The sequence below is a fragment of the Psittacula echo genome, assembly GCF_963264785.1.
Source record: "Psittacula echo genome assembly, chromosome: 3".
In the NCBI taxonomy this organism is placed as follows: domain Eukaryota; kingdom Metazoa; phylum Chordata; class Aves; order Psittaciformes; family Psittacidae; genus Psittacula; species Psittacula echo.
Window position 1 is genome coordinate 55884710 of NC_137736.1, and position 27328 is coordinate 55912037.

The window sequence follows — 27328 nt, forward strand, 5'->3', positions numbered from 1 at the left end:
AAAGCCAAGATACTCAGTATCACACTTTTCTTTGAAATATAACATCCAGTTCTAAAATGAAAGTATTCATTTTCCTCTTTGTAACTTGTAATTCTTCTCATGTTTTACAACATATGCATTACCCTACTAACATGATACGCTTCTGTCAATTTTTGACACCAATTTTATTTTTTCCCTGTTTACATCATGTATATTACTGACAAACATTTGGAGTGGGTAGGAAATCCTGTATATCCAGGTTACTCTGAAGCAAGCCCTCTCTTCTCCTCAGTTTTTCTTATTGGAAAAACTGATTGAGAATGCCTCATCCAAAGTCTATCACAAGCAATCCAGAGTAATTCTTGGTTTAACTTCTGGGCCTGCAAATAATTGCTCAACAAATAATTCAACCAAATACTCATTGAGATCTCTGTCAGAGGAAAGTCCCAGCAAAGAGGCATACACTCCCTTAGGACAGACAAGTTCACTAGCTAAGAATGGCAGAGGTCAAAACTCTAGAGAGAAATGCAAAAATAAAACCAAGATGGACAGCAGCTGAGGCAGGCTCTCATGTCAGAAATTACTTGCATTCTGTCAAGCATCATAAAGGCAGTCAGTGGACATGCAACTGACTTGCACAGACCATTTTACACTTGCTAATCTGGTAACACACTCCTCTATTTCTTCAAAGAGCGTCAGAAAGAAGCATTCTCGTGGCTTGGCATGGGCAACCATCCCTGAAGTCTTCACCTGGTGACTCACCTGAAACATTTTCATACAGTCTTACGCCGTTTGCAACTATGGCAATTTCCACTGAGGTGATTTCCTTCATAGAAGCTGGCATAGGGCTATGTTTTGGATTTGTGCTGGAAACAGTGCTGATATCACAGGGATGCTGCTGTTACTGCTGAGCAGTGCCTACACAGAGTCAAAGCCTCTTCCGCTCCTCACCTCATCAGTGTGTAGGCAGAGGGTGCACAAGGAGCTGGGAGGGGGCACAGCTGGGACAGGTGACCCCAAATGACCCAAGGGATATCCCATAATATATAGCATCATGCTCAGCTGGGGAAAGAAGGAAGGGGAGGATGTTCAGAGTGATAGCATTTGTTGTCCCAAGTAACCGTTACACGTGATGGAGCCCTGCTTTCCTGAGGAACACCGGCCTGTCCATGAGAAGCACTGAATCAGTTCCTTATTTTGCTTTGTTTGTGCGCAGCTTCTGCTTTACCTGTTAAACTGTCTTTATCTCAGTCCAGGGGTTTTCCCACTTTTAATCTTCTGGTTCTCTCCCCCATTCCACCATGGAGGGAGGGAAAGGGGAGCAGGAAATGAAAAAGTGGCTCTGGGCATCCCACTCAGGGCAGGTAGAGCTCATTTTGCAGGTGCCACAGTACACATGCAACTAGATTAAATATCAATTAGAAAACAATTCTGATCAGCCTTGACTCTTCAAAAGGTTTATAACCTAATACTATGACAAAGCATTTGTTTGACCTAATCTATGAGGTTTTTGTGAGGCAGCAGGAGACGTGTTCAGAGGATACAGCATGTGAGGGGGAAACCATCCAGATTTATTTTCTGTGCTGTGACTGAAGTAAAAAGGATGGTGGTGCGTACCATTTCAAAGAAGCCTCAAGAGCCCATTATAAGCCAAAACCCAACCAAACAACCAAAAAACCAAAAACCCAAGAGGTACACTTCCCTTTAACAGTAATAATACTTACATGTGTAGGAATGTAAGACACTAGAGGAATCCATGCTGCACACCCCATTCTGAAGGATCATCTGCAACTAGACTGCTGCTTTGTACCAACACTAGAGACAATTCTGCAAATTTTTTGAGGCAGCAAAAGATACATTCTGCCAATACCATGTTGTCATGGTTTAAGCCCAGGCCGTAAATTAGAACCACGCAGTCTACTTCCCCCCCCCGACTCCCCCAGAGGGATGGGGAGGAGAATCGAAAGAATGTAACTCCCACAGGTTGAGATAAGGACAGTCCAGTAACTAAGGTATAACACAAATCACTACTGCTGCCACCAATAATAATAATGATAAGGGAAATAACAAGGGAAGAGAATACGATACCGCCCGCTGGAAAAGAGCCCGACAGAAAAGAGCACGTGCCCTTCTGGGTAACTCCCAGTTACATCCCTGGGCATGACGTGCTGTGGTATGGAATACCTCTTTGGCTAGTTTGGGTCAGGTGTCCTGTCCCTGCTTCCTCCCGGCTTCTCCTCCTCCCTGGCAGAGCATGAGACTCACAAAGTCCTTGGTCAGGGTAAACATTCTGACCACTAACTGAAAACATCGGCTTTATCAGTATTATTCCCAGGCCAAAAGTCAAAACCACAGCACTGCACCAGCTACTAAGAAGGAGAAAAACTGACTGCTGCTGCTGAACCCAGGAGACATGTTCATTGGGCTGAGAAGGGCCAGAGCAACAGAATGCAACATATGCTTAATGAAATGGGTGTTGTATCCAAATTATAACAAACCTGAAAGTCAGAATACCAGATCAAAACACAGGCAATACATATATTACCTCTTAATTATAATAAAACCCCACCCTTAATTTGCATAGCAATAGAAGACAACAGTGGTCATTTGCTCACCCATTTATGACTTAAGACATCTGCCAAACTAGTTGGCTTAATTGTTCTCTTATATAGACTCTCCCATCTCTACCTCTGCTATCAAACAGGAGCAGTGGTAATAGTCTGTTACACAATTCGATACATGTTCCAGAACTGCCCTAAAGCTAACACTGGTGTGGTCAGTGATCAAGTCTCACTGGTTTGCAGTTACAGATTCACAGTCCCTGGTATAGCCCTGTGCTCACTGCAAAAAAATCCCATTTTCACTAACAGCTTTCAAGACGGTGCTTCCAGATAACATCAAATGTTTTTATATGCATACCTAATCATCCATATGCCCTTATTCTAGGTCATTGAACACATTACTCTTCGAAGGTAGAGTCAAGTAGATGAAAACATGAACACGGTCATCTCTTTGGTAACCACTCCTTACTAATAGCAATTACTTCTGGCAATTTGAATTATACATCAAAATTACTTTACAGGAGCTCTGGCCCACCACCTTCTCACCCACTGCAGCTAAGGCCTTTCTGCAAGTGGTTTGTTGTAACCAGGGTCCCCATCCTCAAATGATAAGAGGTCACATGCTACCTTGTATCATTAGAATGATGCATACACTTCTGGACCCTATACATCCTCATGAGCAAGGTGGGATCCCACAGGCTTGAGATTTCTTTCCGCATTTCCACCCTATACCCCTGGGGCTGCCACACATTCAGTAAGATGAAAGCTGACATCCAGGCTCCAACTTTTCAAACAGTAGTCTAATGGAGAAAAAAACAAAGACTTTCAATCTTGCTTGCTCAGATCCTTGATGTTCTGATAAAAAACAGTGAATAAATCTACATTCCTGCTTACAACCCACCAGAACGAAGCCACTCAAACCAAACCCTGAATATTGACAGACAAATGGAGTAAGATACGTAACTTTGACACAATCGGTCCCAAGTAACATGCAACTGATGACAAGCCTAGGCAGAGAGAGTCAGGTTACTACTGGCACATAATCCTCTCTGACCAGTCTGCAGGCATTCTCATTGGATTGGATTTCTAGTAGCTACAGGTCTGAAAGTAGAGGTAGCATAGTAGCTAAGTTAGACTCCACCCAGTACTCAACCCTACCAACATAAATTCAGTGTTTCAGAAGTATTTATTAGTTTGGGATGTCTTTAGTAAGTACTAGTTGCTAAATCCTTTACTCTTCAGTTTCCTTAATATCACAGCCTGTAACTGCAGTGTGATTTGAGCACTGCACATTCAATAATTAAACAAGAGCAGTAACTGATTATTGGAACTCCTCCATTAATTAGACCAAAGTTTCTTAGCCAAAGTTTGAAATTAATTTCAAAAGGACATTGCTTCAAAGCAGCTAACCCAGAAAATGGTAGACATTAAATACTTATCTTTTCATATGAATTCAAGGTCACTCAGACATACACTGAAATGGAAGAAAAAAGACCAACTAGTTTTATCTGCTTTTAGACAGCTCCTGAAAGTCAGTAAACAGGTCAGATTCAAGCAACTGGCATCACAACACTCTTTCAGAGCAGGGAAAAGTATCAGTTAACTTTGGTATTTCAGCTTCTAGGAGATATTATAAAGCCTGCTGGTATCCTAGGTTCTGTCATTTCAAACACTAAGACACCCAGAAAATAATTGGTAGAAATGTACTGAGTAATACAGAGCAAAGAGAAATTGTTTACTACCGAAAATTATATTCTTGAAGTTATTGCATCATCAAGGTTTTTGTACAAGCACATACCTCAGCCATAATTAAAAACTGAATGATATTGGACATACATAACATATTTGTGACGTTATTAAAAGAGTACAGTTTCAAGTCTTTCCAAGTCTCCTTGCAGTTCAAAGTCCATCATTAATAAAGACCACAAGCAAACTGATGCCCAGATTGTGTTGGAGCAACCTTGTAAAGACAAAAGCCCTCATTTTTATTGTTGAGCTTGACTGTCATATTGCAGAGGATATCCCTTTGGTCAGCTGGGGTCAGCCGTCCCAGCTGTGTTCCCTCCCAATCTTAGCCTATCCAGTCAGGGGAAAGTTGTGCTCAACATGAGAAACAGAGGCAGCCTTGACACTGTGCAAGCACTGCTCTGCAATAGGTAAAAGCACTACTGTGTTAACAACAGTGTGACAAGTCCAAAACACAGTACCACACCAGCAGCTATGAAGAAAGTTAACTTCACCACAGCAGGCCCAATGCAAGGATAGATGATTTCAGAGGATTCAGCACCAAAAAGGTCTTGGAGAGCTTTGATACAAACTACATACCTGGAGCAACAATACTGCTAAGACTAGATAAAACTCTGCACTGAGCAGTTATTAGGCAGCTTTAGCTACTAGGAGTTTTAAGAAGTTTTGATAGGGTTCAGCTGTCTGACTGAAAGCGGACTTGTTTTACACTCCCCCTCTGCATTTTGGAAAGTATTTGCAAGTGATTTCAAAACACTTTCAGGCTTTTCTTCCAGAGGCTGCTGTGAAAAAAAGAAATAATACAAACACTATAAAAAACTGAGTTATTTCACGTTACTGCACTTTTAGGACATTGCATGAAGCCAGTGCTGGATATAGTGTGTTAAGCTGAATGATTATCAAAACTTGAGAGCTGAACATCTTCCCCACAACTCTCTTCCCTGGCTTCAGTAATTACCCTAAATGTCAGGGGAGCTTATGGAATTTAATTATTTTGGGGTGGGATATGAAACCTGCTCTTGATGCCTTCTCTGGAGCAAAAACCTCAACAACCACAGTCTTCTTTCAATATCAAACAACAGTATCTATTGGATTCTTCTCATACAACTCCAACACTTTTTGGTGAATGCCACTGCGTTAACTCCTTCTACTCTTGGCAATGACACTGCACTCATAGCTTGATGACTTCCCGAACGTAGCATCATAAAGCAGCATCTCCCCAGTTGCTTACATAATACACCATCAAGACCCCCACCCGACCCACCAATTGGAGTGGAAATCTAAATAGAAATATACTGCAGAAATTCTAGTAAAAATCTAATCAGGAGCTCAAAGACATTGGTGCCAACAGCCATTAGTTTAACTTCTGTGACTGCAGACAGAATACACTTTTCCTTTTTAAAGTGGTGCTACCATGGGCAGCGTGTCAGTGTTTAAGAGCAGGCTAAGCAGAATTGCAGGCATTTACAAACAGGCATCCCATCCACCTTACAGAATACTTGCAACCAACATGAGACTGGATTTTAACTAAATCATTACTGAAGATGAACTTACCATCAGGCAGATAGGCCTTTAACACTGTAACAGACATAGAAGAAAAATGAACTCTCCACAGAAAGCAACTACTTAGAATTCAAGAAATTACTGATGTTGAGATGATTAGGTAAGTCAGTCTAGCCCTTGGCCCCCAAGACAGCGGTGAAACTAACAAGAGAAGTCACAAAAACTCGAGAAGTAACAGAATTAATTGGAGATCATTAAAACCATGAATTACCAGGAAGACAAAATTCTTTCCACAGTTAGTAACTACAAGCTTTCAGCAGCATGGTCTAGCAAGAAACAGCCCACACATGAATTCACTGAAAGTAATGCAAAATCAGCCAGCCAGGGATCCGGCTGAGCTGCAGCCTCAACGTGCTCCTCAGGCACTGCAGGAAACGGATACACTTTGATTTGATGGATCATTGTGATGAAAATGGCATCTGAAGGCTGAAGATAAAGAGTACACATACTGATGAAATAATAGTTGACAGAGCTGCACATCATAGGACCATCGAGAAGTGTGTTTGAGCTTCATTATTCAAATGTGTTGAGTGATTTTTTTTCAGCAAATGGGTTCTCGCATGACACTTTTGCAGATTTTAATACACTGACATACGAAACCAGCAACTTCAGTTCACTGGAAAGTTTCTTTTTAATTTTACCATAAAAAGGCAAAATAAACTCTTTCACTGTAATGTCATAGCTTTTAATATTCCTGAGCTGCATTTTAGAAGCAGAAGTATTCTTAAATGGATTTAATAAGATACACTGCAGCCTTACTTTCCAACACCATAAGTAAAAAAAATTTAGCAAGAAGGCCCCTTTATCAAAAGACAATGGCTACCTCCGTATGTACCTGAAAAAATGCTTCAAGTGGCTATACACCATCTGAAGCAGTTACAAAGCCAAATATGTCAACAAAATACCAGAACAACTTTTCAACCATTTTACCATTGCTTCTTACTTCCTACATCAGTGCACCTCTCTTCCATGGAAAGTAGTTTTATACCAACAGCATTACATGCCAGAATAATTTGGGCACCAAAGCTTGGCACCCTACAGATATATGAAGGAATCACAGCAGTTTAAAAAAGATATCCTGTGTATCTCTATAGTTGGTTTTAAGAACTATGCAAAAGTCCTGCTATGCATCTCAATCAGCAAAAACTCTACTCTGTTAAAAGTGATTTCATTGAATGCACCAGAAAGCATTTTAAATCTAATCTGTGTGAAAATGCTTGTCACATCTGGAATTCCTCTAACTGGCACCCAATACTTCTCAAGCCAAAGTAGATGATAATAAAAACTAAATTGACTAAAATTAAGGTTTAGAAAACTGAAAACCAAGAAAACAGGTGGCTTTTAGCACTGTAGGAACTCAAGCACAAGCACAGGTGGTTATACCTATACATTGTGGTAGAAACCTAGAGACAACAAAGCATGAAGGAACGTTAAAAAAAATCAGGCATCTATCTTCTTGACTTCAGGGACTAGATGAAATTAACCGCTGGTTGAAACAAATACATTTTCTACAGCAGTCACACCGATGAGGTCTCGTTTACAACTTTCTGGCCTTTTTGTCCAACCACAGCTTCTCCAGAAGCCAAGGCCTCCACTACCCACTCCAAGTACTCCTTTGTTTACTCAGTGATCTCCGGTGCCTCCGCCTCCTGCTCACACTTCTACGGCTATGACTTCTTTCTCGTCTGTCTCGTTTATGTTCCCTACTGTGAGTTCTTCTGTAACGTGAACGTCTAGGGCTTACACTTCTTCGACGAGGGCTATGGCTTCGTCGAGGACTGTAACTTCTGCTAGACTGTCTATAATACCTCCTTTCTTTCCTGTGCTTTTCATCCTGGTAACTCTCATCTCTTCTGTGTCTGTTCCTCTCTCGTTTACCCTTATTCTCATCAGTGTTTACGCTACTACATGACCGGCTCTTTCTCCTTCTTGGCTCTGTGCTATGTTTGCGCTGCTCACAGCGCAAGTCCTTCCTGCAAGTATCCTGGTCAGAGCTAGAGAGGCTCTTTTGTTGCTGGTTATTGACAGGAAGACATGAAAGTACCCCTGAACTTCTTTTCTGAGAACACCTCTCAGAGTTTGTGGTATGGAATTTCTGACCTTCTTTGACGTGAACTTTGTCATTAATATTGCCATTCAAGTACTTGCACTGAGCGTTTACACTCTCAGAGGTTGCTACATCACCTTCAGAGCTGGAAGCCAGTTTGCTTGTAACAGCCTGTCCTGAGGTAGAAGTGATGCAGCTGGAAGACACAGTGTGTGGAACACCACTAGGGGTTTTCGGCACATCAGACTGAGATGCTTCAGTTTCTTCTTTGCTTTGATTAATTGCATCCATTTTCTTGCTCAAAAGATTGTTCAGTAGCTTTTCCCTCAGTTCCTTTTCTTTTCTCTGCAATCCCAGTGCTCTTTCCTTTTCTTCTTCCACACGTTTCAGTTCAGCCTCCTGGAGCCTTCGTCTCTCCTCTAGCTGCTGAAGACAAATTCTTTCTTCATTCTGTTCTTGCTCCAAAAGCTTTACTGTCTGAAAGACAGTCAACGGTAAGAGTAAACAAAAAAATATGTGTAAATCTTGTTCATGCTTTCAAGTTATACCATAACGTAAAAGCAGCAATTTGGCAAGAAAATAAAATATAACAAACAGAACCATCCTGCCAAAAAAATGACTTGTTTCCTTCTTAAAGGGAAAGAAAACACAAGCAAACAAAAAAACCGCACTAACACAAAACTGCTGTTAGGTGAGACATCAATAGTCTCAAACTATTGATGTCCGTAAACTCTTTTGAATGTTAGTTTCTCCCATCTGTTTGACAAGGCAAAACCAAAGCTTGGTCTTTACAGCTCCTTGATATGATAAGCTAGAACAACAAGTGACATTTGAAGTATTAAAATATATTTATCAGGGCTAGCACTTGAAGGCTTGAAATATAAAACATTAATTTCTCCTAGATTATTGCAATCTGTGGTTCCTAAATGACCTTATGGGCCCATAAAAACCAAATGGGTCCAAATAATTAAACACATACATTAAGTAGAAACTGATTCTCATTTTTTCAACCACTTTAGAAACTCATGGTACTGAAAAAGAAGGTTCAAACTTTTTTCTTTTATTCTGACCCAGACAGGCTTAGTGTAGACTTCAAAATTCTAGGAGTGAAAGAAACACACTGCTCTATTTGATCAGATGACCTTTCTGTTTCACAGCTGCTAAGTTATAAAGCCTGCAAGAAGTATTCCTCCCTTTTCTTAGCATGTAACTGACCACATAGCACTGTATGAGGTCAAAAACTCTCTTGAGGTACACTGGCATCAAGGAAAAATACTGTTCTTTGGCACACAGTTTTTCATTTCTACAGAAAATACTTAACATACATTACATTACACCCTAACATGACTTCATCCAAGTCTTAGGCAAATGACATGCTGCTTCAGTGAAAAATAAAAATATTGTTAGACATACAGGATCTAACATTCAAAACCTTAGCTGACAGTACTTTTCCTACAGAAAAATCATTCTGCACATTCTCAAACATCAATCAATGAAAGCTCATTCTCTGAAACAGCAAAGAATAGTTAACAGAACTGCTGAAAGCCAAACAGGGAACAGATTCAAATTAGAATGAGGAGCTCTGCATCTTTACCCTCTGTTTAGTTCACTTCATCATACTTATACACTCTTCTACTACACTTAAGAGCAATAAAGCCAATTAGTTTACGGACAAAAAATGCTACTTAGGACTTCAGGTTTAAGTTCGCTCTTCCATTTACCTATTTGTGCAGATTTTACCAAGGGAGAAATGCAGTTTCATTGCACTTTTCTGAACTTTTATCTAAGAAATAGTATCTAAAGACGTACTAAATCTGTTGTTTAATGAACAGCACTCTCTACCGCCTCCCAAGTCAGTAAAAGGCTTTGTTCTGCTGGATTCTTCATTAGCCTCCCAAATACATATTCAAGTTACCTTTGCCCTGCTTAGCAGTTCTGCAATTAGTCTAATAGACTGAAGATTTCTCTGAGCTAACAGGAGCTTTCTCTCTTCTAACTTGATCTTTTCTTGCAGTTTTTTCTGTTCTTCAGCTTGAAGCTTTTCAAGTTGCTTTTTGTTCCGTCGAACTTCACGATCTTTCTGTTTCTGTTCCCTCTTGCGCAACTTTTCTTCTCTTTTTCTCTCTCTCTCATATTCTTCAAGCTCTCTCTGCTTCCTAGAAAGAGATTAATATTTTTACCTTATCTAGGGCAGGTACAATTTTAGACTTCTACTCTATGTAAAAGTGTATTTTGTACTTTAAGTAAATTTGTTTCTAAGTAAAGCTTGTTGATTATTGGAAAACAGAAGTAGAAAACAGTGAAAATTTTCATAATGAGCTGTGGTAGCAAACAACCCTCAGCCTGCCAATATTTTAAAACAAATTGGGATCCAAACATAAAACATGGCTACAACAAAAATATTATTTTTTTAAACCAGTTCAACCAGAGATAATAACACATAAGGCAACTGGGTAGTGAATCATCATAGTGAGAAAACTACCAAGCCCATGAATGTGTGCAGGGGTTGGTGGGGTTTTTGTTCAGTCACAGGGAAAAAATGGTAGGGCTTCTAGATCAGGTGTCAAATGGCAGATTTTTAGGAAATTGAGTATTTTTGCAATCCGCAGCTCCTATTAGATGACCCAGTGAGAATTTATACACATCAAGGCAAATGGACACCACACAACCTCTGAAACAATTTGCTCCTTTTTTGTTTATATTCTGAATAGTAAATGTCTTATGACATTTACACCCCTATATATTTTCTTAAAATGTCACTGTTAAGGTATGCTTGTATCTCATGCGTTTCCTGGAAAAGCACTGAAGGATACAACAAATAAGCTTTATAGTATCAAAGTTTTCTGGTAGTAGAACTAGTGTATTATTTTCTATTCTTCAATTATAATGCACATTTTTCCATCACAGAATGACTACAAACATCTAAATTCCCAGCTCTTGGAAATACAGTTAATGGGAAAAAAAAAAAAAAAACAAACCAAAAAAGGTGTAAAACTCTCTCCAAATGTCATAATCCCTGAACCTTATTTCCTCAAAAGGAACACAACATTCTCACCCAGTTTTAAGTGTTCCATTTTAGCTACAGAAGTAGAAGTTGAAAGCCAACTTGTGTATAGTTATTTTCTATTTACCAATGCTGATACAAAGTACCAACTACAGTTTTGTTATTGCTCAGTTATATTTTTAGCAATCAGGCATAAGTGATAAATACTTTTCTTCCTCTTTCTTTTTTTCTTCAGCTTCTTTCTCTTTACGTTTTTGTTCTTCTCTCTGTTTTTCAAGCTCTTGAAGTTTTTGCCTTTCAAGCTGACGCTTCTTAATTGATGCATCACTGAGGTGTTTCGTTGAGTCAAAAGAAACCTTTACAGGATACAATTGAAAACAGTTTTAATAAGTAGACAGGGGAAAAAAATAAAATAAATCCCTGACAACCTGCACAATCCCCAACAATTTTAATCTAGCACAAAACTATCCAAAATGCAATGTAAGTAAAACCAGAAATATAAAACCTTTTTTGAAACAAAGGGAACTTCTCTCTGTGCCCAGAGCAAGTACAGAGTACAATAACCAGATAATTGGGAACTAAATGTCTGCACACTTGAACAATCAGGTGCCAATTTACACCTGTATACATATCTGACATTAAAAAGTAAACCCTAGTGTGGTTTAGGCCCTGGCAGTCCAATGTTTTCAATCTGTCAGAACAGAAACATACAGAACTCTTTCAACTCCTGTATGCTGTTAGGGACTGTAGAGCACTACGTAAAAATAAGCCTAAATAAAGGCCTCCCTTTCTGTCTAAAACTGTGATCCTTAAATTCAGCAGAAGAAACAGTTCTGCAACATTCAGCACCTGGTTTAAGCAAGTGCCTCCACACCAGTTCTAACACCAAGACTCCCAAATTGAGGTACACTGACCTGAAGCAGCAAGTCGGTGACTGGGAACATGAAAGAAAAGGATGTCACACACATCTGAGCACTGAGACCTGGGAAAATGCTCATCTTATATGACATATGAGCACAACTTGGCCATGTCTATCTGCATGCTGGAACAGGACACCAGGGCTCGTATCCTAATCTCCCATTCTAGGTACCACCTGTGTGCAGGCAGGAAGATCTATAATACATTTCCACAGGCCCATGGTCATGAACCATGGTGCAGAGAACAAGTAGCACATACTCTGCAGCTTAATTCACCCAGGCTCTACATAAAATGGTATTTCACTAACAGGCTAAAAGGACAGGCAAGGTGTGACCTTGTATGAAAGAGATCTATCCTGACTGCACAGTTGCGAAGACAGCCCTCTCTCTTTCCTATCAACCCCCAGGACAGCTGCCAAACTGTGTTCTACACAGCCAAACTAAATTTGGTAACCCTGATACCCTGCATGTAAGTGACACTTTGAATTTCACATCCCCTTGAAAACCTTGAGGGTCAAGGTACAAACAGCTTCCAACCGACCACCGTTGACAAGAAGATAAAAGATTACAGTATTTTACTTACACTGACTAAATATTTGCATGTTCCCACATTACACACAGGAATACTCAAGCTTTTTTTCTGAAATTCACTTTCTGATTTGGTGAATGACTACTGAGCATACTGAAATAGATCTGCAAACATTTCACTCAGCTGATACGTATGTGCACAGACCACCTCCAAACATATTGGAGCAAGTTCTTAGAGCAGTGCTTTCATAGATAGTACATCTGAAAAGACTGTCTTGTTCTCTCCTGTCATAGCTGTCTTTTCTAAGATAATGAGGTTACAGAAAAAATAGATCTAGAAAACTCAGTATGTAAATATGCATTCACAGCAAATTGTGCTTCAGATTAATGTTATCACTTAAATTTTTGTGGCGCCTTTCTGTATGTGAAGCACACTAATGATTAACTGTGTCTTCCCCAGGCTGTACCAGCCACATGCTATTGAACTTCAGAGTTCTGACACTTGTCTGGTAGACCTCATTATGAGTGCAGGAACCAAACACAGAGGTTGTGAAATTCTCCCCAGATCTTTCTATCTGTAGTGAACACAGGAGAAAACAATGTGCTTTAAAGTCAGCCTTCTGGTGAAGTATGTCTGAACTTGCTCAGAATTAGAATTTTAAATTAAATAACAAAATATATAAACATATATTGCTTTCTAAAAACTATTCAGCAGGTCATTTTTGCATACTTGGTCCTTCCATCAAGCAGCTCTTTCTAGAACTGTCTCATTAAAAAAGAAAAACAACACCACCTCCCCACTTTATTCACAGTTTAACACCACCTCTTTCTTGCATCATTTCCCTTTAAATATAATATTATAGCTGCTCCATAAAACTACGCTTGTGCTTTTAGTGTTACCTGTTGTCATCACTACAGTATACAGATGTAGGTTTTAAGCACTAGGGACATAACAATTGCACTTGGTCTCTCACCAAAAAACAGCCTGCAGTTTCTCACCTTTATATTGCAAGCCACTGCTTTGCCATCATCACCTTTATACATCAGCTTCATCCCTCGCAGGGCATTCATGGCCTTAATGAAACCTGCATACTCTTGATACTGAACATAAGCTTCAAAATTTAAATGGCCTCCAAAACTGAAGGTGTGAAAATTCCTGCCAGTCATTTCTTCTCTGTACGGGTCCAGCATGGGTATGTCCACATTACGTATTTCTCCAAAGTTCCTGAACACTTTTATAAGGATTTCTTCACTTGGCTTCTCAGAGCCAGAGTCTTTTGCTGCAAACCACTTACAAGGTAAGCCCTCTAAGTGAATAGTATCTGGCCTTTCCCCAGGCAAAGTTTCATTCATATCTTTTGCATCACGGAAAAACGAGTCCCAGTCATGCCTGGTTGGAAAATCAATCTTGTATTCTGCAGCACGGACTTTCAAAATGTCAGAGAAGCCACTCAGCTTTATTGTTTTGCCATCGAGGCATGCCAGGAAAGATTTAACCAAACTTTTATTTTCAACCTCTCCTTCAAACCGGATGAAATCCATTGTGCTTTTAGAAATCCGCAGAGTGGAAAACTGATGAGTTTGCACCATTCCTTTCAATCTTTCCATCACTTCCCAGTTCGAAATGGATTTTCCTGGTTGTTTCAGCTGAGGAAGTGCCACACTGATGGTCATTTTTGTAATGGGTTTAAGGTATAACCCACAGGGAGCACAGAGCTCTACAGCTTCTGATGTATCATGAACTATTGTTGCAGCAGCCATAACACAGAAAAAGCACAGGATAAAAGAAATAAAAGATGCGAGTTTAAGTCACAGGCCAACACTAGTCAAATAAAACAGCCCTTATCCATAAATAATTGAATTCTTTGGCCATTTAACCAATCCCAAGTTAAAACAATGTCTCTTAGTACAAGAGTCAATTACAGAGTTAAAACTGAGTAGGACAAACATCTTAAATTACTTTATGACTACTAAAGCCTATAAGCAATAAGACCCAAGTAAGGCCTCCGGAAAAAAACAGAAGAAACAAAAAAACCAAGAAGCTGATGACAATCTTAGGGATACATGAAGTTGGTATGTGATAGCTCAGAAAGCAGCTACCCTTTCTCAGGAAGGAAGGGACTGGCAGAGCAATGTCACACCGCTTTGAAGTTTACGTAACAACCAGCAAACCCCAGCAGGCCGGCGCCAAGGCAGAGCCCATCTCCTCCAGCAGGAAGACTTGAAAGGTGTCTGCAACGAGAGAAAAACACTCCGTTTATTTAAAGGCCTGAAGTCCCACCACCCTCCCTCCCAGGAGCCGCAGAAGTAGGAGGCGGGGGAGCTCCGTGAGCCGCACCGGAGCCAGCGACCACCACCAGCTGCGGGAAAGCCGGCAACCGCCACCCGCCACTGATGGGAGGAGCCCAGGCGGCGGGGCGAGAGCCCGGAGACAAGCCGGCGAGGAAGGCCCCCCGCCCCGAAAGGGACAAGGCCGGGCAGCATTACCAACACCCTTCTCCCTCTCCTCTTTCTCCTTCTCCTCCTGTACGCGTCTCCGGACCACCAGAGCCCAGCCCCCCGCACGGATCCCACCTGCGCCCAACCTCACCGGCATCCACCAGGCTGGCTCCGCCGCCGCTGCGTACCCTCGCCCGCGCCCCTCCGCGCACCGCCAGGCCTCTTCCGCTTTCGCACAGCGGAAGACTGCCCAGCCGGCAAGGAGCAGGCACTCTCTCTATGGCAGCGATCTCTATGGCAGCGGCGCTCCAGCGGCGCCTGGCGGCGGGGCGGGACCGCGGTGAGGGCTCTCCGAAAGGAGTACCGCTGCTAGGGGCAGGCCGGGCTGTCCGTCAGATACACGCGATGTTTGGCGCGGTCCGTGTGCGTGCACCCGGCAAGTGCGAACGGGGCTGCTTCCCAGTGGGGAACGTTTAGATTTAGATTAGATAGGAGGAAGTTATTCAGTATGAAGGTGGTGAGGCACTGAACAGGTTGCCCAGAGAACCTGTGGCTGCCCCATCCCTGAAAGCATTCAACTTCAGGCTGCACGGGACTTTGAGTAACCTGGCTAGTGGAGGGTGTCCCTGCCCAATGGCAGTGGGATCGGAACTGGATGAGCTTTAAGGTCCTTTCCAACCAGGTCCCATCACTTGAGAAACCAAGACTGCAGTAACCTTTAACGGCAGGCTGGTGCTAGCCACTGTGTGGAAATAATGACTATAAAACATCAGTGAAAATGGTGCAGGAGTTCACCATCAACCAACCCAGCAGCTGCAGCAAGACCACAGCCCTTGTGCAGAGGTGCTATTTCACATCGCAGATGCTGGTAACTGCTGGTTCTGCTCTTGTTTCTTCTATGGTTTAGTTAAGTGATAGTGTAAAAGCAGAAACTACTGCTACTGTAAACAGCATGAAATAGTTTGTGCTGTGTAGTCTAAGAGTCCCTGCATAGTATATCATACTTTCTCCTACAGACTTGCAATTGGGTGCGCACAAAGCAGATCTAGTTACATTCCAGGAAGTTTCAGTAGCAGTGCAGTGAGACACTGTGTATGGCAAAGATTTATAATCCTGTGCATTATGATAGCCTCAGACTGTGGCAGAAATTAATATTCTGTATTTTGAAATAAAAGGGTAAATAAATGCTCTCAAAAGCTGCAAAATACCAGAATTGAGGTTACCCATGCTATGACAGCAGCCACACCTGCGACAGTTTTCATAGGCTGATTTTCTGATGAAAGAACTGTTTCAAGCATTACATTTAATAATATTGTCAAACATATGGGCAAGAAGAAGTAGTGATAATGTACGTTACTTTTAAAAGATGTAATCGAGCATCAGTACTGCAGTGGCAAGGGTAAGCAGTGTCTCTGCTCCAATGCATTCTGTGTTGGGCAGATGAGTTATTTTTATTATTATTTTTTCACTGTAGTGAGATACCTAAATGAAATGTCTCCCTTCAGGTTTCAGAGTCTGAAGTGTAAGTCACTAAAGCAAAGGTATCACACCTACTAGGGAGAGGAAGGATGAAGTAAACATCTGTGAGGGACTGTATCTAGGTGCTACAGCATATGTAAATCTGGTTTTTACTGTAAGACATTGTCTCTCCCCGACTGACAAATATATTGCACTACCAACCTTAAAAGCCATCTAGCATGTCTGAAATATTGTACTTTTTTTCTGACTTCAACAGATAGACTAATAGAAGGTATCACTTAGAATCATAGAATAATTAGGGTTGCAAAGGACCTTAAGATCATCTAGTTCCAGCCCCCCTGCTGTGGGCAGGGACACCTCACACTAAACCATGTCACCCAAGGCTCTCTCCAACCTGGCCTTGAACACCGCCAAGGATGGAGCATTCACAACCTCCCTGGGCAACCCATTCCAGTGCCTCACTACCCTCACAGTAAAGAATTTCTTCCTTATATCCAATCTAAACTTCCCCTGTTTAAGTTTTAACCCGTTACCCCTTGTCCTATCACTACAGTCCCTAATGAAGAGTCCCTCCCCAGCATCCTTATAGGTCCACTTCTGCCTATAAACTTCCTGATCTGTTGTAGGTACAACACTGAATCCCACAAAAGTTCACTAGAGGGAGCACTTGTTATTTACATATATATAATAGATCTATTCATAAACACAATTAAAATAGACTATAAACAGCAGATACCAGGTTTTGTATTCATGCCAGAATGCAGATCACACTCTTCCTTTCTTGGAAGAGGATATAACTCTCCTAACTACACATGGTCTTATCTGTGTGCTTCTCCTGCTTTTCCTGAAATGCCCTGTTTTCTTGGCCTTAATGGTCATTTGTGGTAATGGACGCAAGATGTTACGTGGATGTTTATATAACATAAAACAACAACCCAGTATAATTCCATTTCTTTTCTTTCCTTCTATCTTCCTCTCCAAAACACACCAAAGAAGAAGAAAAACTCTTTTTAGTTTAAAACTTAGATGTATCACAGTATCACAGTATGTTAGAGATTGGAAGGGACCTCAAAAGATCATCTAGTCCAATCCCCCTGCCGGAGCAGGAACACCTAGATAAGGTTACACAGGAATGTGTCCAGGCGGGTTTTGAATGTCTCCAGAGAAGGAGACTCCACAACCTCCCTGGGCAGCCTGTTCCAGTGTTCCGTCACCCTCACTGAGAAGAAGCTTCTTCTCAAGTTTAAGTGGAACCTCTTGAACATGTTAGAGAATGATTCATCTCATCTAAATCTTTTCTACTATATGGTATCCAGCAATACTCCTAGCACATGTATTTTTAGAAGCAGTTAGAGTATATGGCACCCTGTCTTTACTTTCAATATGATTTCTGATTGTTGTCACTGAACAGGGGATATCTTTTTATTCTCTCTTACTCTGAGAGAAAACAAAATGATTCATTGTGCAGTTGAACAGTTTATGAATAGTACTTGGAGATGGAGGAAGCAGCACAGAAGAATCTCTCAGATGAAGATTCTGTGATTGTTGAAGAGCCATTTCAGTGTTGTTTTTAGACTCTAAATAGCCACTCTTCACAAAGCAGAATTAATCCCAAAAGTGGGTAAGAACAAAGAAATGAATCTGGAATATATTGTTTTCTTTCCCATAGTAAGAAATGGCTCTACAAATCATTCAATTTCCTTTCATTAGCTCTAATAATTATTTTTTTTTTAATCTAACTGAGTGCCGTGTGTCAGTGAAGTGTGGGTGTGTAAGAGATTGTCTACCTTGGAAAGAATGCATAGCATTAGAATTAATATTGATGTTCTGATGCAGCGCAATTCCAATTAACTGGAATTAACCATCACTTCCTGTGGCTGGTTCTGCACAGGCCTAATTGTTGTATTCTGTTTAAAGTGGAAGAAGAGGACAATACAAATTTTTTCTTAGCAATTTATGGAGTGAAATGCAAGAGCTATTGGCCTATCTCTTCATCTATTTCTGAAGCAGAGAAGAATAATGAGTTAATACCAGTAACTTTCCCCAATAGTATGTCCCTTTTGACAAAAGGAAGAATTCCATGAAATTCTGTACTAGTGTGACTGTTGACACACCAAAGAATTTTTAAAAGAGGTGAAACTGAATTGTTACATTTGTAGAACTATGAATTTCTGAAGAGCTTTTAAGCAGACAGGATCCCCTCTGTAAGTTCAGCCTGCCCTCCCCACTTATGTTTCACCTAATCCAGAAAGACCAGAGGAATTTTGGTAGATCTTGCATAAGTATAAGTGACTATGGCATCAATTCCCTGTTTCAACAGCTCTGCCTGTAACCCAGCCTTGCTTCCCAACACACACACATCGGGGAGGTCAGGGGAATCAGTGACAGATGCTGTGCTGAGTTTTCATTATTATTGCTTTTTGCTCCTGACAATCCGTCCTCATTTCCCAGGGTCTGATTGTGAAACCTGAAAAGATAAACAAAGAGAGAATGAACAGGCCAGATCACATTTGATTTCCTCATAACACTGCTGGTTTCATACTGACAGATACTGTCAACATGTCTCAGAATGCGCTGTCAACCTTTACATCTTAAACCTTTTAACCTTTACATCTTAAAAAAATGTCTTAGAGTAATTTGTGTTGACCAGATTTATACTAAGACAGCTGAAATAATCATCAGGTGGCCCAAATCACTGACAAGTTTGATCAAAGTTTGTTTCTGGCCCACAAAATGTATATACTTGTATACTTACCTGCATACATCTATCTATATATGCACCCACATACATGTATGTATGCAAACTATAATCAAAATGAAAAATAAAATGGATATCTAACATTTAAAAAAAATGCTGATCCCTGTGACAAACGAAGGCATTTCTGCAATATTTGTATGATAGAACATTAGAAATCATCCATTGCACGTCTAAGCAACAATTCTTGCAGCTGTCAGTATTATATTGAAGCCTTTCAATCATTAATTTCTAACCATCTTTATCATGAGGCAGAACTATGAAGAAAGATATGAGTGCTGTGAAGACTAAGCTGAGTAAGAAATGGTGAGTTGTCAGCAAGTGGCAGAAAATGTGAAAGTAAGGAGAAATAAGGCTAACAACTCTATTCTAGTGACATCAGCTTCAGGTATAGTGTAGTTTTGTCTTGAACTGCAGCACATGAAAATCCGATACATCAGCTCTCTGTAGAAGTTACTTATTCTGCCAGCGTCTAGATATTTACATAAATCTTGGGAATTTCCAATATTCTCTCTGCAAGCCCCACAGCATCACTGCAGATGAGCTGTTTTTCCTAACTGGGTGTTCTGCAATAAGTGAATGGAATAAAACTTTTCCCATTAGTTTTCTAGTTAACCTACATTTTCCTATTCTGTTTGCAGTAATATTATAGGCATGATGGGAAGAGGTGCCAGGAGGAGAAGGAAGATTGCCTTATATTTCATAACTTTGGACAGTAATAATCTCTAATGTAATGACAGTCCCATTTGAAGGATAAAGTGACAGTTTTCTGCAAGTGGGGAGATAATAAAAGGATCTGCATCAAATAAGTTTAATTATAAAAGAAGAAATTAATTCTAACTTAACAGTGTATTTTCATCTACATGTACTACAGTCTAATTGTTGTCTCCTAATTTGGTATGAAATAACAACATGAATCCAGCTTTGCACCAAAGGAGCAAAAATCTTTTTAGGTTAGTGCAAGGGTACTTAATTATGAGTCATAGGGTATTATTTAGAAAAGGGAAAATGTCACGATAACAAGATCCTTTGACCTATAAAAAGGGGAAGTCATGATAACAGCCAGATTGTTTTGTTTAAAAGGCATTGTAGAAAATAAATCTGTCTGGGCCATGCTGCAAAGCCAAAGAACTTTTTGTCTGTAGTTTCAATTGCCCACTTTACCTTTCACTGGTAAACATAGGTAGTGTAATAAATTGGTATCTCCTCTAGATTTCAGTGATATTTCTCTGGCTTGCTAGCATTCCAGAGCACTGTTACCTCTTTGAGTAAGTCTTTGCTTTTTGAGCTAAAGGCTGGACTTTTTTCATGTTTCTTTCCTTCTGATTATATGTTTAAATATTTTACATGTACATGGCTTATTGTATATTGTGGGTTATGGTATAGTAAGAGGACTTGAAGAATTTAAATTCTACATAAGTGATTATCTGCAACTCTATCATCCTTCTGTACAGAGCTGGGCTACTGCAATTTTCTTTACAAAGATGGATGTTGTTCTTTTAATCTCAACCAGTTTATCAGGGACCATGACTCTTTTTAAGAAGTTCTGCTGATCACAAGCTTTCAGGAAAGTATAAAGTTTTAAGGTAATGTTTGCAGTTGCCTTGAACCTCAGTTCAGCATTCCTTTTTTGTGGTCTGCTTGTCTTTCACTGAGATTCTTATATGTTCTTGCGAAAACACTGAGTTTAGAGATATATGCACATCAGTTTAAGAGCAAAGCAGCATCCTTTTAAGAATAAACTCTTGAGGCCTGCAAAGTCGAAGTGCATGACAGCTGAAAGTAACTCTCTGCAGTATGCAAAAGAAAGCAATTTGATTGTTGAGATGCTTATCCAAGAGACTGAAATTGAATTTCGCTCCGTCAGAGTTTCTGCATAAATACTTTCCAGCTAAAGGAATTAAGTATGGTGATGCTTAAGTTTGAAGTGTGAAGCTGTTGCTCCATAGGGGCACACCTGCATACAGTGCAGAGAATCAGATGTCTTAAGTGAGGTTCTAAAAAGCCAGAGGAGCTTAAACTACTCAAAACTGAAGTTGGGTATGGATTTGGAGTCTTCATCTCAGCTCTCTGCAGAAGGCAAATGCTGAAGCTCTCTCTCCCAGGGATGAAGTAGTTTATTTTTCTTTTAGGAGCCTTATGGTGGGAGGATTACAGGACCTTCATCATTCATAGGCTTCTTTAGATGAGGTAGGAAGCCTAAGTTCCTTTATCAGCCCGAAAGGAAACAAGCCCATGACCAAAATCATCAGGGCACATTTTTACAACATAGTTGAAACAGAATATTCTTAACACAAATGTATAAGCCTGTTATGAACCCGAGGTGTTTGGTTTCTAGCAAACTCTTTCAGTCCAGAAATGTCATAGTGTTTACTACTGTTCAAACTGATGAGTTTAAAAGATAACTGAAATTGGGTTTAGCACCTAAATTGTCCTGTACACAAAATTTGTTGTCAATGCTTTTCTCAAAGGTCTGTTGCTCAGATGGCAATAACTGATCTCGAGGCATGATGATATTCTCAAGGGGATGAGATTCCCCTTAAGGGGATGATATTCTACAGCCTGTGTGATGCTGAGGTCTAAGTCCCTGTGATGCTACTTGTAAGAAGTACATGGGGAAATTTTAATTTGCATACACAGTGTTTTTCAATTACTTTCGCGTTGGCTTAACCTCTTTTTCAGGTATTTTATTTTAGACAAGTTATAGGTATCCCCTGCTGAATTCAGTGGTGCTGGTGAAAGACAACCATGTTTGCTGATCTGACAGTGAAGGAGTTCCTATAAGAGCTTTCCCATGCAAGAAGGCAAATGCCAGTCACCCAGCTCCAGCTTAGCTGACCCAAATGATTTTATCTATGTTAATGGGGAGGTTTGCCCAATGCCTCCTCCTTCCCCCAGCTGCCAGTTGGCTGTGGGCAGATGATAACTAATTCCCCAGCCAGAATCAGGCAGAAGTCACTGCCTCAGTTTAAGATATTATCAGCTGCACCTACCTGTTTGGCTCTTTTAGTGAAGATTAAATACCACAAGCAGAGGCAGGAGAAATCTATCTGTTTACACCTCTGCTGTCCTCATGCACAGCCCCACTTACTGAGCTATGCAGGAGCTGGGGCAAATGCCATATTTTAGTCTGCTGCAGCCTACACTGCAAGAGGTCATTTGTAACTCTTCACAAAAAAAGTGCAATAAAGTGTATATGAAGCAATTGAGGTCAATGCTTGTGTATGTCACTTTAGGTTCTGCATTGACTGACTCAGAATCACTTTAATTAAATTGCGTGCTAGTTTAAAGTGAGAAACAGCAGAAAGGCAAAACTTACCCAGTTCTTTTTCCATCTCCCTCTCACCACTTCTCTGTGCAGGAAACTGGCTGCAAATTTTGATGTTGCACCAAAGCAAAGAAAAATGCTTGTCTGGCGCAGTGTCTTTTAGGTAGGCTTCTGTACAAAGAGTGTGTTAATCTCTTTGTTGACCTTCATTTATACTCTAAAAGACACATGAGTCCAAGCAGTGTGCCCCACAGTAACTAGGTTGTATCTGAGTTCAGATAACAAGTGAAGAACAATGAAATACAGGCAATACAGAAAAAAACCATAGATAGCAATAGTATAAAATTTAGCTTATATAGATAATGACCAAGCAAGAAAACAAATATTAATATTCAAAACTGAAGTTTCACCTTGAAGATCACTAACAGGAGAACAGCCTAATAGAGGAAAAATTGAATGTAACTTAAAGTGAGAGACTAAACTTCAAAGAGGGTCTTGTGGAAGGAGCATTGGCACTGTAGCACAAACTCTAGCCCAGTGAAAAAGAGGGGGGCATATCTCCAAGCAAAGCGCCTCTTTTACTAAATTAGAATTGTGTTAAGTAGGGCAAATTCTTCTTATTATTACCACCACTATTTTTTACCCAGTATTCCTAACTGTTGTCGGGAGTAATATACTTAAAACTAACATGGAGTTTTCTATTCTGTATAAAGAACTCTGAATATCTACTGGTTTTAATCATCACACTTTCTGACTTCTACTCCTTGGAAAGCCCCAACTTCCTTCTCACTTCTGAACCTTCTTACCTCAGATACTTTCAGGTTGTTGTATTTCCTATTAACGCAAGTGAAGCCAAGCTGGACATATGTAATTCTTTTCATCTTTACTAATGCTGTGAAAGCTGTTATGTATATTGCTACCCCAATCAATGTTGCTGCTATCCTCTACTGCTTAATATATAAAGTTCTCTTAGAGGAGCTCCTGTTAAATGATTTATCTGCTAAGGAGCAAATGAATTGCTGGAGTAATAATTTCAGCATCCCAGCTAGATCTTGAAGGTGACATCCTGTTCCCAATCTCAGACAATTGCACCAGCCGGGAGTAATTCTTATGTGATGTGATTAGCATGGGGCACTACTGCAGACAAGTTCTATGGTTTAATAAAAGAGGAAAACAAATGCAAAAGAAGAAGCCTTAGCATAGGAATAGATTTTCACAAGGACAACAGAGATTTGCTAGACGCGGTTGGCATTACTTAATGTGATATTTATGTCAGTTGTTTCCAAAGCAGCATGTGCAAGAAAATCCACTGGTGTGCAAGAAGAAAATATTTTACCATTAATAAATAAAATAAAAATATAATTTTTTAAAATAGTGTTTATTTCATCTTTGTGTCATGCTTTTTTAATGTCAATTTTCATAGGTTTTACAAGATATGCAACATATTAGTACAGCAGTACACATACATAACTTATTTATAAATAAACATGCATATACCTGGTATGTGTGCTCAAAAATTTTTTACTGTTAGGGATTCATGGTCAAAGGAGTTTGTAGACTACTGCTCTGTGTCATACTGGAATCCCCTTGCACTGGACATCTCTCTGACCAGCTGCAAAGCATGAGTCTCAGTACAATTTAGGACATCCTTATGTGGCTAATGTCAAATAAGTAGCACTATTGAAACAGGTTGCCTATTTTTTCCACTATGGAAAATTAATCTTGTGGGTGAATAACAGAGACAGATTGGGCTGTTAACATGGAGACAAGTATATTGCTTCCTTCATACTTGTGTTCATCTTCTATTTGGATTGCACTTAGAATTTTAAGAAATTCTTTGCAGCTTTCCCTGCTTTAAAGAGAGGTGGATGTACATTGTAATGTCAGTGTTCCAAAACCATATGTTCATTCTGGAAAAATGCCTCTGATGGTGATGCAAGGTGAGGAAAACAGCCATACAGTGCTTCATGAGTAATGGCTGCATCTTCCAAAGATAGATATTTGAACTAGGGAAAAAATATGTATCCTTTTAGCAAATATTCTAAAATAGCTTTGTCAGTGATTAAAAGAAAAGAGGAAGTAGGTGTTACAGAATAACATGTTTTTATTGGCATCCTACAGCAGAAAATCATTAAGTGAGAAAAAGCTGAAGGAATACAACATGTTTTTAAAAATAAGGTAAGAAAGGTAAGGTGAGAAAATAATTTATTTATTAAGAATGTACAAAGTCATTAGGAGCAGAAGTAACTTTTCTCAGTTTGTTTGACTGACAGAAGTGTTGCATTTGTGGTAGTATTTGTTCAGTCTTTGTAGTTTGAAGAGTTTGAGTTTGTCTAGCGTGGGTAAGAAGAGTGTTTCGAGGGCTTATGTAAGATGGAGCTCATTCTTTGCATGATTCTGACACAGGAAAAAGATATGAACAAATAAGGCCCCATCCAGGCCTATTTGTTTTGTGAAACTGTGATTGTTCTTTCTTATACTGTGAGTTATAAAAGGGTAAATCCAGGTTTTTGTCTACCTTTACCTTGTCTATTAGTGAGACAAACTCCAGAAGAGTAAAACCCTCCAGACAAATATTTGATTTATAAATTCCCCGAAGTCCCATGGACTATAAGTGATGTGTTTTTATTTTGCCAGATTAATTGTATAATTATGTAAAACAGTGCTGATTGAGTACTATAGCAAACTATCTTTTATTGAAAATGTCTGTGTGCAATTCAGGCTTTCCTATGGTTAAATAAAGGTGTGAAAAACTTCCCTGTTTAAGGCAACAGCTGTTTTCTGAAAACAGGGTTTCAGTGTTACAACTACTGATCTAGTTAATTCATTTAGCTGACTATGTATTTAGCTTTTGCTTAGTTGTGTATTCCCACTCATGTTTTATGATGCCAAGTACTTCACATATATGTATCCATCTCAAGAAAAGGCTGAAGTTTTCTGAACTGCTTAGGCAATTTAAGAGCCCAAGTCAGATTTTGCCTTCTAAAGTCACTTAGGCTTCAAAAGAAACATTTTACTCAGCATCCCTTTCTAAAGACCTCATAGTGTGAACTGTGGGCAAGGTGCCTGCAGCAGCAGAAGTGAGTAGGATGGAGAATGCGTAACAATAAAAACCAAAAGTCAGATAGCTGCTCAGTTTATTTTACTTCTCCTTCATGGATTTGCTGCAGGGAGAGGGATTGTTCTTGTTCATCTCTGTGCACATGTGTTCAACAAGCTGCTGAGAAGGGAAGTGAAACTGGCATGGTGAGAGTGAGGGAAGGTGGGAGAGATGTAGATGCTGGAGGGACAATAGAGTGGAGGAAGGTGACCTGAACTGATGTCAGTGCACTATGGCCAGCTGAAAAATGTGGGGAGAAAATGTACTCTTCTGTGGAAAGCTTTGACTGTCCTGGACAGACATCTGTGACTTTGGACACTGTGAAGAGGCATCTGCATATTTGTGCAAAGCTGGTGAACCCGTTAATGAATCAATACTCACTGCATTCAGAGCTTATGAATACTCAGGTTGACAATATACAGAGCTTTTCAAGTATTTTAGGTAAATCAATAATAGTTAAACAAAGGTTCTTTCTACAGAGAGAGGCTATTGCAGAAGTGGTTTTTTTTAGTGGGTGCTTTTCCTGTGGAACTGTTAGTGCGAAAAAGTCTGGTTTCTATCTTCCCTCCACTGTTCTCACAGAGCAATTACTTGACAGCTGAGGATAAACCCTAGGAAGCCACTGGAAAAGTACAGCAGTTTTCAACAGTTTCTATATGACTTTTTTGAGAAGGATGACATTGCCGCAGGGCAACTAAGATGATTAAGGGAGTGGAGCATCTCCCTTATGAGGAAAGGCTGAGGGAGCTGGGTCTCTATAGTTTGGAGAAGAGGAGACTGAGGGGTGACCTTATTAGTGTATATACATATATAAAGGGGGAGTGTCACGAGGATGGAGCCAGGCTCTTCTCAGTGGCAAACAATGATAGGACAAGGGGTAATGGGTATAAACTGGAACACAAGAGGTTCCACTTAAACTTGAGAAGAAGCTTCTTCTCAGTGAGGGTGACAGAACACTGGAACAGGCTGCCCAGGGAGGTTGTGGAGTCTCCTTCTCTGGAGACATTCAAAACCCGCCTGGACACATTCCTGTGTAACCTTATCTAGGTGTTCCTGCTCTGGCAGGGGGATTGGACTAGACGATCTTTTGAGGTCCCTTCCAATGTCTAGCATACTGTGATACTGTGATACTGTGACATGTTATGAAAGGGAATTGATATCTCCTGTATAAAGTCCCATGAAAGGGTTAGAGCAGAGCCTGGAGTCTTATAGCTTTTCCTCTCTACATCTGTTTGATATGACACTGTAGCCGGAGTTCAGCATGATAGCCTGGTACCTGTGCCTCTCTACTGAAAGGATAACTCCTAATGGGAAATGTTCAAAGTACTTCCTTTTCAGTTGGGCTCTTTTGATCAAGTGCTTGCATCTTCACACGCACATACATAGTAGCTGTATTCTGATTTTTTTCCTCAGTTTTCTGCCCTGACATTTATTTAGGGAGTTACTGGAGCCCATAAAACCAAGTATGTACACAAATTAGAGTAGCTGAGAAGTGAGCAGAAGAGCACCCTTTTGCTTCCGCTTTCTCATAAGGATATCTTAGGGGCTGGTGAGGACAGGCTGCCACAGAGGAGCGAGCCAGGAACCAAAGCTGGCTGTGAGGCTGGCAGGGCCGTGACTCTCCCAAAAGTCCACCGAGCAGCATCCAACAAAGGAACAGGGATGGGATGGGATGGTGACCATGGCTAGCACAGAGTCCTGCAGCCATCAGCAGAGCCACAGTGATGGGATGGGTACGAGTCCATCAGGGTGCAGTAGGTGATGGTCAGCAGGTACAGGACTGAGCCCAGACTGTGGTGTAGCTCATGCAAGGACCAAGACTCAGGATTTATTCACAAATGCAGTTCCCAAGAAAATGGGTGATGTAAAGATGCCTCAGTGGTAGTCACAGCAATTTCTGTCCTGGGAGCATGACCCCATGTTACCCAGCTGGGCAGCAGCA

The 27328-nt window shown here is 40.4% G+C and overlaps 1 protein-coding gene across 4 annotated transcripts; it reads right to left on the reverse strand.

Annotated features, from left to right (window-relative positions):
• Positions 1-92: 92 nt before the first annotated feature.
• AKAP17A (A-kinase anchoring protein 17A) lies at positions 93-15059 on the reverse strand. Of its 4 annotated transcripts, none has more exons than XM_080613038.1 (6): positions 14936-15059; positions 14487-14577; positions 13345-14087; positions 11108-11256; positions 9812-10052; positions 93-8373 (listed from the first exon to the last, which is right to left on the reverse strand). In XM_080613038.1, exons 1-6 carry the CDS (start codon positions 14939-14941, stop codon positions 7444-7446), a joined length of 2160 nt encoding a protein of 719 aa, XP_080469164.1. In that variant the 5' UTR covers positions 14942-15059; the 3' UTR covers positions 93-7443. The 4 variants fall into 4 exon arrangements, with proteins under 4 accessions (XP_080469164.1, XP_080469167.1, XP_080469165.1 ...); XM_080613041.1 differs by having other exon boundaries at positions 14446-14577; positions 14936-14994; XM_080613039.1 differs by lacking the exon at positions 14936-15059 and adding an exon at positions 14833-14853 and having other exon boundaries at positions 13345-14577.
• Between the last annotated feature and the right edge of the window lie 12269 nt (positions 15060-27328).